The 14,292-nt window shown below is 37.1% G+C and overlaps 1 protein-coding gene across 1 annotated transcript in view; it reads right to left on the bottom strand.

Moving 5' to 3' along the window:
* The window catches only part of LOC123629869 (ankyrin repeat domain-containing protein 26-like), a 37,507-nt gene that overhangs the window by 1,137 nt on the left and 22,078 nt on the right, over positions 1-14,292 (bottom strand). The window contains exons 10-11 of the mRNA XM_045539232.1: positions 3,969-4,029; positions 3,674-3,876 (exon numbers count right to left, since the gene is read on the bottom strand). Of these exons, the coding sequence (XP_045395188.1) occupies positions 3,674-3,876; positions 3,969-4,029 (264 nt within the window). The remainder of the gene's footprint in view (positions 1-3,673; positions 3,877-3,968; positions 4,030-14,292) is intronic.

Raw genomic sequence — 14,292 nt, 5'->3', positions numbered from 1 at the left:
AAGAATGTATATTCAGCTTTATTTGGGTGGAATATTCTGTAGATGTGTGTTAGACCCATTCGTTCTAGAGCTTTGTTTAAGTCCATGATTTCTTTGCTTACTTTTTGTTTGGGAATCTGTCCAATTCAGTCAGTGGGGTACTGAAATCCCCTCCTAATATGGAATTACTGTTTATCATGCTATTTAGATCAAACAGGGTTTGCTTTATGTATCTGGGTGCTCCTGTGTTCGGTGCATAAATATTAAGAATTGTTAAGCTTTCTTGTTGGATTTTTCCTTTCACCATGATTTTGTGACCATCTTTGTCTTTCTTTAGTCTTGCTATTTTAAAATTTATGCTGTCTGAAATCAGAATCACCATGGCCTCTCTCTTTTGGTTTCCATTTGCTTGGAAGTTTGTTTTCCAGCCCTTGACTTTGGGTCTGAAAGTATCTTCAAACTTTACTACAAGGCTATAGTAACCAAAACACCATGGTATAGGCACAAGAACACAGATATAGAATTTTGGAGTAGGACAGAGATCCCAGACATAAAACCATCCTCATATTGTCATCAAATCTTCAACAAAGCAGACAGAAGCATACATATGGGAAAAGAATCTCTATTCAACAAGATGTGCTGGGAAAACTGGATGTCCATGTGCAGAAGATTTAAACTGCATCCCCACCTCTCACCTCTCACAAAAATCAATATACGATGGATAACGGACTCAAACCTGAGGCACGAAACCTTAAGAATTCTGGAAGAAAATGTTGGGAAGAGTCTTTTAGACATCCACCTTGGCAAAGAATTTATGAAGAAGACCCCCAAAGCAATCACAGCAGCAACAAAAATAAACAAATGGGACCTGATCAAATTACAAAGCTTCTGCACAGCCAAGGAAACTATCATTACAGCAAACAGACAAACTGCAGAATGGGAGAAAATATTTGCTTTCTACACATCTGATAAAGGGCTGATAACAAGAATCTATATAGAACTTAAGAAAATCAACAAGAAAAAATCAAATAGCCCCATCAATAAATGTACAAAGGACATGAACAGCAACTTTTCAAAAGAAGACAGATTAATGGCCACCAAACATATAAAAAAGTGCTCAACATCTCTAATCATTAGGGAAATGCAAATCAAAACTACAATGTGACATCACCTAACTCCAGTGAGAATGGCCTCTATTAAAAAGGCCCAAAATAACAAATGCTGGCATGGATACGAGAGATTGCGACACTCTTATACTGCTGGTGGGACTACAAATTAGTACAACCCATGTGGAAAGTAATTTGGAGATACCTCAAAGAGCTAAAAATAGAGATATCATTTGATCCCGCAATCCCACTACTAGGCATCTATCCAAAGGAAGAGAATAAAGACATTTGCAATCAAATGTTTATAGCAGCACAATTCACTTTTCCAAAGCTATGGAAACAACCCAAGTGCCCATCAATACATGAGTGGATTAATAAAATAATATATGTATACCGTGGAATAATACTCAACTACAAAAAAGAACAGTGATCTAGTACTTCTTATGTGATCCTAGATAGAGATTGAGACCATCCTTTTAAGTAAGGTATCAGAAGGATGAAAAAACATGCACCACATATACTCACTATCAAATTGGTACTAACTGATAAACACTAAGGTGCTCATAGGGTAGTAATACTCACTGGGTGCTTGTCAAGTTGGGGGGTGGAGGACTGAGGGGAGTAAACCCACAGTTAATGGAAATGGGGAACACTGTATGTGGGAAGGACACTCTTATAGCCCTAGCTAGGGTGAGGCAAACAATATTTCATGTAACCAAAATGTTTGCACCCCCAAAATATCCTGAATTAAAAAATTTAAAATAAAAAAAGGAATGACACTAAAAAAAATAAAATTAATCTTAAAATTTTAAACTGTAGAAGAGAAATGCTTATGTGATGCAGAATTATGATGTATTTCTAAATACTATGATCATGTAAGAAAGAAACATAAAGCCCTCCATTAAATTTCACCTTGTTTTCTTACTCCCATGTAAGCAACATACTCATAGCTCTAATTTCCTATTTCCATCATATAGGACGGTAGTTAAAAATTGGACAGAGCATCTACTATAAAGAACATAAAGCTATGATTACCCGAATTGAAGATTTAAGAATCTTTAAATACATCTACAATTGTCAAACAGGCCCCAATATTCACATAAGGAGTGGAGAGAGGACTACAAAATCAAGTCTACAGGCTTTCTGAGTTTTGCAGATGAACAAATTTATGTGCAAGATATAACAACTATGAATACTAAACTTAATAAATCTTCCTGAGAATAATATAAAATGTTCCCAATGCTAGAAATATTTTTTAAAAGTAAACAACCATCTTCCAGAGATGAATGTGTATACTCTGTTGACAGTCACCCCTTCTTTATAATGCTATGACAATAAGTAGTTTATTCTAGGGAACAATAATCAATTATGATTGCATTCATGTGATGTATACATATGTGTGTCTGTTATATGTAGAAATTATTGGTACAAGATAAATCACATGTCCAGAAGTAAACAATTGTAGCATTTATTTCTTCAAGAGGGTTGCAGCTCAAAATTTATATTCTTATTTAATGAATACTGATTAAGAACCTCCCTTATATAACCTGAAATTTTAAAAAAGATCAAATAAAATGTTTATTCCTTTCTCTATTTTCAAACAGATCTAAAATGATTGTCAACATTATACCAAACAGTAATACAAATTATTTAAGTAAGTTATGGATATGCAAAAGATAAGTTGTAAACCTTAAAGAAGAAATGAAAGAGTCAAAAATTAATAATTCATAATATCAGATATGGCCTGAAATATATTTCACTTGGCATTATCCAGGAACATAGGTTTTACTCGATTAAATATATTACTTTAATAATTTGCTAGATTAAATGTATTACCTTAATAATTTTTTAAAAATGAGGATTCATTTTTTTCCTTTTTACATAGTTTTTATTTGAGCATAACAGATGTACAAATTTTGAAGGGACCTAAATTTTGATACATTTCTAGAATCTTATCAGTGTACTTGAGATATGCATCATGTTAAATAGTATCTGTTCTTTATGGCAGAATCATTTGAATTATTCTCTTATGGCTAGTTTTAAATGTACAATATATTAATTATAGCCACCCTTAACTTTTCGGTTTGTTTTTCATTAAAGCAATCTATAAGTTTTTAAAAGAATATCAGCCTCTTTTTCATTGCCTGTCTTTTCTTGATTTGCATGAAAACAATTTTTAACATACCTTACGATACAGAGTTCCCACTCTCATTTATCTCTACTATTTCTGTTATCTTTTCATAATAATTTGTGTGATCTTGACTCTCTTAATCAAACTTTGTATTTATCTTGCCCTTCTTCGCATGAATTCTTCCCCATCATCCCCCTCTTCATTTCCACATTTCTGAGCTGCTCTTTTGGGTTGCTTTCTAATTCTTTCCTTCTACAATTTCTAACCTAAGAATTGTTTACTCCCCTCTGCTTTTACAAATCTCAATCCTGTCCATCCTTCCTTTTGTTATTACATTTGTTTTCTATTATGGCCTTGAGGAGGTCCATTTCTTTACAGTATTTTTGTCAGCATTATGAGGATGGGGGAGGGGTACATAAATATATGGGGGAGAAAAGTTTTTCAAATAATAACTTACCTTTGTAAGACCACAGTTTTCCAATGACCCGGAGGAAGGTTTCCGCTGAGGCTCAGGTGGTGGAAAGGAAGGATTTAAAAAGCCCTGGACTTTGCCTGATGTTGTGGGAAAGCATTCAAACACATCTTCCTTTGGATGATCAGAAATCTTGTCCTCAAACACGTTTCCCTTACCTGTTCTCACAGTAGCATATTTTGCTTCTACTACAGTAAAAAGAAAGTAAATAATATATAAAGATATTTGTAATGAAGAATCAGTGGATAATACAAAAATAGGCAATCTTTAAAAAGCTTACAATATTTCCTGGATTGCTGAGAAGCAGTAGTTAAGTTGGTTAAGTTTGGTTCAGAAACATCCTAGAACAAAAAACAATAGCTTTAAGGATAACAAGTATCAAAGTGGTAAAATAATTATAATATTCACCATTACCATATGACCTAATGCAAAGAAAAGAGGTTTTGGAGTAGATTCAACCTCAATTCTGTCATTTACTAATTTACATCTTCTCATGGGGTGAAGATTATGAGAGATGGTACAGATGTCCTAAGAATGTTACTCCCTTTGCCCATAATTGATTATTCTACAAATGCTATAATATCCATTAGATTATATTCTTAGCCAAAATAGCCTGAGACAAAAATGGACCTAGTCAGCTTACAGGATTATTAAAGTAACTATCATTAAGATACTTAAATTAATCAATTTTGTGTTACATTGTGAAATGTGTTTGCATGATTTACATTTGGATTAACTATCTCTTGCCAGGGAAAATGGGAGAGTTTAGGTTTTAGTAATAACTTATTTTAATGGGTTGGCTTTGCAAATATTATCAATCACTTCTATTATGTTTGTCAAAATTCTAAAGATAAATTATTGTATAGATTCAGGTTCTCCCAAGAAAGACAGAAAACAATAATAAACCTTGTGGGGCAATCATTGAAGAATGAAAGCCACAAACAGCTACTCAGTAGAAAGCTTTCACTAAATACGATGACAATGAAGACAAAGAGGCACTGACAGGGTACACACTGAGGAAATGCATTCTGCAAGGAAATATTTAGATTGGGGAAAATCATTTTTGCAAGGTGGAAGAGGAGGATGAAACAAACAAACAAAAAGAGACATGACCACTCCACCTAATATGTGATTAAACCATGGAAGAAAAGGAAAAATATTCTGTATGATAAGGTACATGGAGAAATATGAGAATAAAACAGAGACTTTAGTTTACAGTATATCCATGATAAAACTGATAATTGATTAATATTTACTCTACAATTTACTTTCCTATATCCTTCTATAGGAAAGAATTTAATTTAATTACCATAAAACAATAAATTATTGAAACATAATCATCTTCCACTATGTGGAAGCTGTGACACTATTGCTACAGAGATAAAAAAATCAGAAAAAGAAATATTCCATCTCTTTTGTACTTGGAGAAAAAATTGGTAATTAGAATTATAAAGATTAATGTATTGCTTAAAAAGACATTTTTTAATAGAACTTCGGTTGAAGATAAGGAACACTTAAGAAATTTTAATCTGAAATCCTAATCTAAACTTCTAGTTGGATGATACTAGAAAAGATAACATAGTTCTCTTTCCTACTTATGATATGTTGCTAATTTGTTCATTTTCATGAAATATTTTCTCATAATAACTCTCCTGAAGTTGTACAATCTAATTATTAAAGGGGAACATAAATTTAAATTATATTTTAAAAATTCAATAGATTTAATTATTAATTATACTATGGATATTGTTACTTTTAACATTCCATTGTAACCTTAATATTCTAACATTTCTTTGCACTAAAATTCATTTATCTATTCATTTATTCCCATTAAAATATATTAAAATGCTTTATACATGCCAGATTACATTCTTCATACTCTAACACACACACAAATATGTTTCCTAACCTGTAGTAACTCATAGTAATGCAGGAGTTATAAAATTATTATTTAAATAACTAGGAAAAACATGGAGTGGATATAGCTTAGATGGCTGACTAGAGATATCAGAAGCCAGATCATCTCAGAAAGAAGAGAAAGTTTCAGATGAAATCATAGCCCAGGTGTAATTCTGCAGGAAGAGTGCCAGAATCTGCCAGAGACACCAAGGAAAGAAGTCACAGGAAATAACAAGAAGGAACAAGATTTTAGAAGAAATGAACCCCCAGGGAATTAGTGGCCCCATGGAAAGGGTAGGTCAGTGTGTTTGATTTTCCTCCTTTCACACCTCTGGCAGTCCTAAGGCTCCAAACTATTGGGTAGACCCTGTAGCCTCATAAGCCCAGCACTGCTGCCCTTAGTGAACTGAGAGCTTCTTGACAATACAGCACCAGGCTTCTAGCCCACTGGTTATCACTCACGCTTACCACAGACCCAAGTTGAGGCAGCAGTTGTCATACTGCTTTTCCAGCTATTGTGTGCCTTTGCCCTGCCCAGGGGAATTCAGCATTTTACATTTCTTGACACTGGAACCCACACAAATATTCTCTAATACTCAGTCAGATTGCAGTAACCACAGGGCACTGGTAGGTCTTAGGGGAACTGTGTGATCCCAGAGCTTGGACATACAGGGTGGGCTCCCTTCAAGTAAAAAGAGAGTGCATCCCCTGCAGGGTACACCTTGGGAAAAAGAGGACCAGAGTGCCAGCTCTCCTCCATTCAGACTCTTCTCCCCTGACTCACAGCACTGGACCTGCTCTACAGAAAATGCTCAAAAGTGCTCTAAAAATCAGAGTACAGTCAATACTCTACAGTGTAAAAATAAGTAGAAGTTAAAAGTCACAATTCTTACAAAATAGTAAATTAAGTGAGAATACAAAGCTACTGGTACAAATCAACAAGACTGAAACAGTATTTCACTAATCAATAGTAACATTCAATGTAAACCTTCTAAATATCCCACTGAAACGTATCAATTCGTGGCATGGATAAAAAAAACAAAACCCAAAAATATCATGTCTCAAAAAAATACATTTAATTCATAAAGATTCTCACAGAATCAAAGTGAAGGTCTGGAAAAAACATTCGATGCAAATGGATATAAAAAGCAAGCAAGAGTAGTTAATCTTATACCAGGTAAAATAAACTCTAAAACAACAATAATGACAATACAAAGATGGTTATTATATAATGATTAAGAGATCAATTCAATAAGAAGATTTAACAAAACTAAATATATATGTACTTAACACCAGAGCTCCCCAATTCATAAAACAAATGCTACTACAGCCAGGAAAAGAAATCAATAGGGGCATAATTATACTGGGGGACCCTAACACTCTACTGACAGAACTAGATAAATCACTGAGGCAGAAAATCAGCAAGGAAACAATGGATTTAAGATGGTAGAACACATACACCTAAGAGACATTTGCAGAATATTCTGCCAAAAAAACTGCAGAATGCACATTCTTCTCATCAGCACATGGAACATTCTCCAAGACAGAACTTATTCTAAACCACAAAACACATCTCAGAAAAGTTTTAAAAAATCAAGATCATATCATGTATTTATTGTCTCATACTACAGTGGAATAAAATGAGAAACAATTCCAAGAGGAACTCTCAAAATTGGACAAATATATAGAAATTAAACCACTTCCTGTGAAATGATCTTTGGGCCAAAGTTGAAAACACGACAGAAATGAAAAAATATTTTTCGATTGAATGACAATGGCAACAAAAGCTATAAAATTTTCTAAAATGCAGAAAAAGTAGTAACAAGAGGGAAGTTTATAAGAGCACAAAATATCTACATGAGAAAGACAACAAATTAATAACCAAATATCATACCGCAGGAAACTAGAAAAAATGAAAACAAACCAATGCCAAATCTAGCAGGAGACAAGAAATAACAAATAGCCAAGCAAAACTAAACAAAAGTAAAACCAAAAAGAAAATACAAAATGTCAATGAAATGCAAAATTCGTTCTTTGAAAAGATAAAACCATTGACAGACCATGAGCCAGATTAGCCAAGAAAAGAGATGATTCAAATAAACTCAATCCAAAATGGAAAAGGAGACGTATTTTAAAAGAAAATCTGAGATTACTACAAACACCTCTATGCACACCAACTAGAACATCTAGAGGAAGTGGACACATTTTTTGGAAAAATGCAAAGTCCCCTGCTTGAATCAGGATAAAATAGAAATCCTGGATGAACCAATAATGAATAATAACATTGAGTCATTAACAAGAAAACTCCCATGGGAAAAAAAAAAAGCCTAGGGTGAGATGGATTCACAGGTATATTTTACCAGAACTACAGAAAAGAACTTGTACTATCCTACAGAAATTGTGCTACAACAAGGAGGGAATCCTCCCTTACTCACCTGACAAAACCAATATCATCCTGATAACAGAGCCAGGTAAGGACACAACAACAAAAAAAGAAAACTATAGGCCAATGTACTTGATGAAAATAGATTTAAAAATTCCTCAAAAACAAACAAACAAACAAGCAAAACCTAGCAAAAAACACTTCAACAATATAATTCACCATGATCAAGTGGGTTTCACCTGAGAGAGGCAAATGTGGTTCAACATACAAAAGTCCATAACTGTAATTCACCACATGAAAAGAATTAAAAACAAAACCAAAGCCTAATCTCAATACATGCAGAGAAAACATCCAACAAAATCCAATACCCCTTTCATGACAAAAACCCCCAAGACACTAGGCATAGGAAGAATATGCCTCAAAATAGTGAAAACCATATATAAAAAACTCACTGCCAACATCATACTGAATGGGGGACATCTGAAAGCATTCCCTTGAAGAATTGGAACGGACAAGGATGCCCACTTTCACCACTTCAATTTAACACACCACTGGAAGTCCTAGCCAGAACAATGAGGAAAAAGAGAGATAAAGCGCATACAAATTAGAAAAAATTGAAGTCGAACTATCCTTGTTGGTTGAGAATATGATCTTATACAAAGAAAAACATAAAGACACCTCCAAGACATTCCTGAAATAGATAAATAAATTCAGTAAAGTCTCAGGTTACAAATTCCATGTATACACATCACTAGCATTTCTATGCATTAACAACAAACAAGGTAAGAATAATATCAGCAACTCAATCTCATTTATAACAGCTTCCAAATAAACAAATAAATAAATAAATAATCTGGGAATATACTTAACCAAGATTGTGAATCATCTCCACAAGAAGAACTACAAAATACTACTTTAAAAATGTACTAGATGATACAAAAAATTGGGAAAGTATCTCAGGATTATGGATTAGAAGAATAAATGTTGTGAACATGGCCACATTGACAAAGTAATCTACGGATGCAATGCAATTTATACCAAAACACCCATGTCACTTTTTTCACAGAATTAGAAAAAACAAACCAAAAAAATCATATGATACCAGAAAAGAGTACGACCAACAGCGAAAGCAATGTTAAGGAAAAAAGAAATCAGGTGGCATCGCATTACATGATGTTAATTTACACTATAAGGCAATATTAACCAATAAATCACACTACTAAAATAAAAGTAGATACATACACCAATAAAACAAAATAGAGAACCCAGGAATAAAGCCAAATACCTACAACCAACTGATCATTCACCAAGCAGACAAAACCATAGACTAGAAAAAGGAAACCCTATTCAATAAATAGTGCTAGAAAAATTGGATATTCCTATACAGAAGAAGGAAACTTGATTTCAATCTCTCACCATATACAAGAATTAAATCAAAATGGATTTAAGACTTAAATGTAAGACCTGAAACCATAAAAAAAATTTAGAAAAAAAATACTAGAAAAAACTATCCTCAAAATAGGGTTAGGTAAAGAATTCATGTCTATGACCCAAAAAGCAAATACAATACAATCAAAAATAAATAAATTGAAATTAAGTTAACTAAAATGCTTTTACATAGCAAAAGATGTAATCAACAGGATAAACAACCTACAGAATGTATGCACAAGCTCCGTATCTGAAAAAGGCCTAATACCCAGAATCTATAAATAACTCAAATCAACACGAAAAAAGAAAAAAAACCATCAAAAGTAGGCAAAATAAATGAACATTTTTCCAAAGGAAAGAAACAAATGACTAATAAACATATGAAAACACATCACTATTCATTGTACATCACTATTCATTAGAGAAATGCAAATCCAAACCACAATGCGATACCACCTTACCCTTGTCAGAATAGTTGTTATTAAAAAGTCAAAACCAATAGATGCTAGTGGGGATGTGGTGAAAAGAAGAGGCTTATACACTTTTGGTAGGAGAATAAATTACAACAATCTCTATGGAAACTATATGGAGATTTCTCAAAGAACTAAAAGTAGACATACCAAAAGAAAAAGAAAGTCATATTATAAGAAGGACATCTGTAGGAGATCTGAGAAGAGCAAGATGACCAAATAGAAACCTGCAGCAATCATCCCTCCACATGAACACCAAATTCAACAACTAGACACGCAAGGAAGCACCTTCAGGGAAACCAAAAATCATGTGAGTGATCTCAGTACCAGGTTTCACATTCAATCAATGAAAGAGGCATTGACTGGGGCAGTAAAGAGCCTTGCACACTATCCCTCTTCCATCCGCAGGCAATGCCACACCAGCACATCAAGCAAAGAGAATACATTTCCCTGAGTCAGAGAGAATGAAGTGATTGTGGGACTTTGTATTGAATTTCAGAGGAACATAGCACAGGTCAGAATGCTGCCAGTGCCCACAGAGGGAGCATTTGGACCCACCCAGCCAAAGAGAAATTCTCTGTCCTGAAACCTTAGTTCTGACTACGTCCATCAACTGGCTGAGAAAAAGCAGCCTGGGGCCTGAAATAAATTCGTAAGGCAGTGATTTCACAAAGGACACCATCCTTGGGTAGTTCCCGTGCCTGTGCTGGCTCCGATCCAGTGGGCTTGAGGTACACATGACCCAGAGATACACTAATGGTGGTGGCCAAGACAGTGCTTATGTCACCCTTCCCACAAACCCTGGCAGTGCAGCTCAGGGAGAGTCTTCTTCCATTTGGGGAAAGGAAAGGAAAAAATTCAGAAGACTTTGTTTTGCAACTTGCATGCCAACAGCGAAATAAAGTACATAGCAGACTCCCAAGGCCCTGGATTTAACAACATAGTCCATGAATTACACTCCTAGAATCACCTTGAGCCCGAAAGATACACTCTGCTATTAAAGGAAAGACCCAGTCCTGGCAGGATTCACAACTTGCTGACTAAAGAGCCCTTGGGCTAGCATAAACATCAGAGGGAGCCAGGCAACAGTCACCATGGGCTTTTGTTGAGATTGGCTGGGGTCCAGTGTGACCTAAGCAAAGTCTTAGCTATGATGACCATGAGGGAGTGCCCACATTGCTCCTCCCCCAACTCCACCAACTCAGCACACAGAGTGAGGAAAGAGAATGACAAATTTTCCTCATAATGCAGGAAATTCTCCTATATCATTCCCAACTCCACCAAGCCAGTACTACAAGGATTTAGCAATCGTCATATAATTACTGGACGTGGGGTTCCCCCTGTGCTGATTCACCTGTAGTAACCAACAAGTTACTTAACAACACTCAATTTCCTTTGAATATCTGGAAAGCCTTCCCAAGAAGCTCATGTTAAATGGAGCCCAGATCAAGAAGTTTAAAATAAATAACTGCAAGATGGTGAACCAGAGGCACCACTAGCCAGAGCATCTCTGTAAGAAGGAGGAGCTTTAGATGAAAGAGAAAGAACAAACAGACAAACGAACACAGATTGAGTGACAGTCTAAAGGAAGGGTTTCTGAACCTACAGGAGACTCCACAGGAAGAGGCTGCAAAACACAACTGGAAGGAGAAAGGCATCAGTGGGGATTAACCCATTAGAGGCTTGGAAACCTACAAGAAGGGTAGGTGGAGGAAGAGTTAACATCCCCCCTCCCTCACATCTCAGACTGTCGGTGGGCTCCAGAGCTGCTGGAGCATCCTTCTGCCCACCTAAGCCCAGAGAATGTTGCCACCAGTGAGCAAGGAGCTCCTTAAAAACAGGAAACCAGGCTCCCAGCCTCCCAGGACACCTCCCGCCCTTCTGGGAGTCAGCTATTCTCCAAGAAATACAGGTTCCAAGCAGAATCCTTGCAAGACATTTGGAAATAATAGAGATAGAGACAAAGTGTAGTTTAAAATGATGGGGGAGGCAGAGGTCCTCCAGCATTCCCGTGAGCCAGGAGTCACTGAGTGAAATCCTGCATCAGTATTTATTGGTACAACAATTAGCTGTTAGCGGTTACAGATATATGTGTACAGATCATTCATTTAGGTTTAAAGGCTCCCCAAAGGTTTCAAGAGATTCTTTAATTAATTCTATCTACGTGAGCAAATGGTTACAAAATTTTTCTAAGATAAACTTCTTAAGCACTAAGTTAAGAATAGACCTAGCTGAGTATACAAGTTAAAGATAAAATTACCAATTAGCAATAAAGCTAAAACAGAAATATACAGACCATGTATTTCTTTATCTAGTTTGTCATTAACTGAGACATGTGGTCCAGAGTGAAGCACGAACTGTCCATGAGGCTAATTAGCTTTAGCTACAGGTGCCTGCTGGGCTGGCATCCTTTGATCACTTCCTTAACCTGTGACCCTATGCCGAGCTCCGCCTTACACAAGCTCCAGGTGCTGGCCTGCAGGCCTCGAGACAAGCATAGCCTTGCAGTCACCCCTGGTCAGTGGAATGCCTCCCCTGTTGCTAAGCAGCTTCTGGAATGTGAACTAATATGCTCAGTTTCCTTCAAGCAAAGCCCTGAAAAACTCTTGAAACTTTCCATGTCTCTTAATTCTGTATTCCAACAACACCCCACAGATCTGAGCTGGACAGTAGGTGTCATATTTCTTGTCTACCACCAGACACCTTTGTCCTCCCTAGGGGGCTTCAACCCCTCAGGTTCCATATTACTCACTCTCACATAGACATTGCTCAACTTTGTCCCAGACTACAGGAGCCACAGGGGCCCTGTGGGTCCCAGGTGATCTGCATGAATCTGATACCCCATCATTCTGGACAGACTGCCTCCTGGAGAGAGGGCTGGAGATGACCAGAGTGGATTTTCCTCCAGCCAAACTCTTCTTCTCTCCTTTCCCTCCCCAACCCATCGCTGCCAAGAGAAACAAATGGGCGACCACATGGAGGCCTCTATAGGAAACAGGGTTCACACTTTTCCTTATTGGTCCTGCAGTGGAGAGAGGGGTAACACAGACCATGAGCTCCCTGTCTGCTAGCCATCCCTGGTGATATTTCCCCAGCAACTCCAGTAAAGCATGGAACTACCAAAGGTGGGGGGACAGAGAATCAGCTTCGGTACCCCATGGATGACTTGGGAACAGCATCCACATCCCTGGTATAGTCAAGAACTGGATCCCAGGGATGGGCCCACACACCAGATCATGTATGCCCAGGTCTCAATCGTATTGCCCGGAGGCACAGAAGAAATATTTGTGAATAAGTGTCATGAAATGTGGGTGCCTGCAGGGACAAAGAGGAGAGTGCAGTGGGGGTCCTAGATGTAGTGTGCTCTAAGGGCACCCCTTCTTACATGGGAGGACCACACTTCCAGCTGAGGCCAGGATCCTGGGAAGGGAACATCCTGGCTTGCACAACAGTTGTAGGGGACCTTGGCTGGTTTGAGGGCCTAATGGCAGAGGCCTGGGAGAAACCATGTAATAAAGGAGGGTGGAAAGGAGTGAGGCATGCTCTAGACTGCCAGATTGAGGGACTCAGATAGCCCTGCCTCCTCACACAGACTTTCTGGTTGAATGGGGCCACTTGAGCCCCTCCCTGGCAGCTTTGTCCAGAGGTAGGGAGCAGATCTTCAACCCTTGTTAATAGCATTTTTCATCTTGATGGCAAGTTCACCACCCAAGCCAAACATGCCCACCCTCACTCCCCCACCCACAACTGCTGTGGTGGAAAGTAAGGGCACACTTGGAAGTCCCAGGGTTCATCCAACCACTGGGGGCATGAGAGTGCTTTTCTTGAGGGACTAGACCTGGTCACATGACCCCCCCAAAAAGCATTGCAGCTTGTTCCTTCTGGCAAGCACCACCTACTAACAGTGAAGTCAATTTGTACATCTTTTTACTGCATTTACTGACTCATCATATGGGCTGTAATTGATGCTCACCTCCAAGCACCACCTACTGGTTCAGAGAATAAACTGGGCATGTCATTCTCTAAACAAAAGAAAATCCAAAAGTAAGAAGCAATATCTGCTCCAGATGAGAAGGAATATGAGACAGAACTCCAGAAATATGAAGAATCAAAGCAAAAGGACACCCCCAAAAGGGGACACCACATCTCTGGCAATGGGTAACAACCAAAACCAGAATATTGAAATGACACATAAAGAATTTTGAACGTGGATTATAAGGAAGCTCAACGAAATACAAGATAACAAGGAAACCCAACACAAAGAAAGGACCAAAACAATGCAAAAAATGAATAAAAAAAACACCAAAGAGACTGAAATATTAAAGAAAAAAATCAAACACAATTTCTGGAAATGAAAAAATCATTCAAGGAATTACAAAACACAGTGGAAGACCTTAAGAATAGGTTAGATCAGGCAGAGGAAA

This window comes from Lemur catta, unplaced genomic scaffold (genome assembly GCF_020740605.2).
Source record: "Lemur catta isolate mLemCat1 unplaced genomic scaffold, mLemCat1.pri scaffold_55_ctg1, whole genome shotgun sequence".
NCBI lineage: Eukaryota > Metazoa > Chordata > Mammalia > Primates > Lemuridae > Lemur > Lemur catta.
The sequence above is the reverse complement of the archived record's forward strand: the minus strand, read 5'-3'. Positions and strand labels throughout refer to the sequence as shown.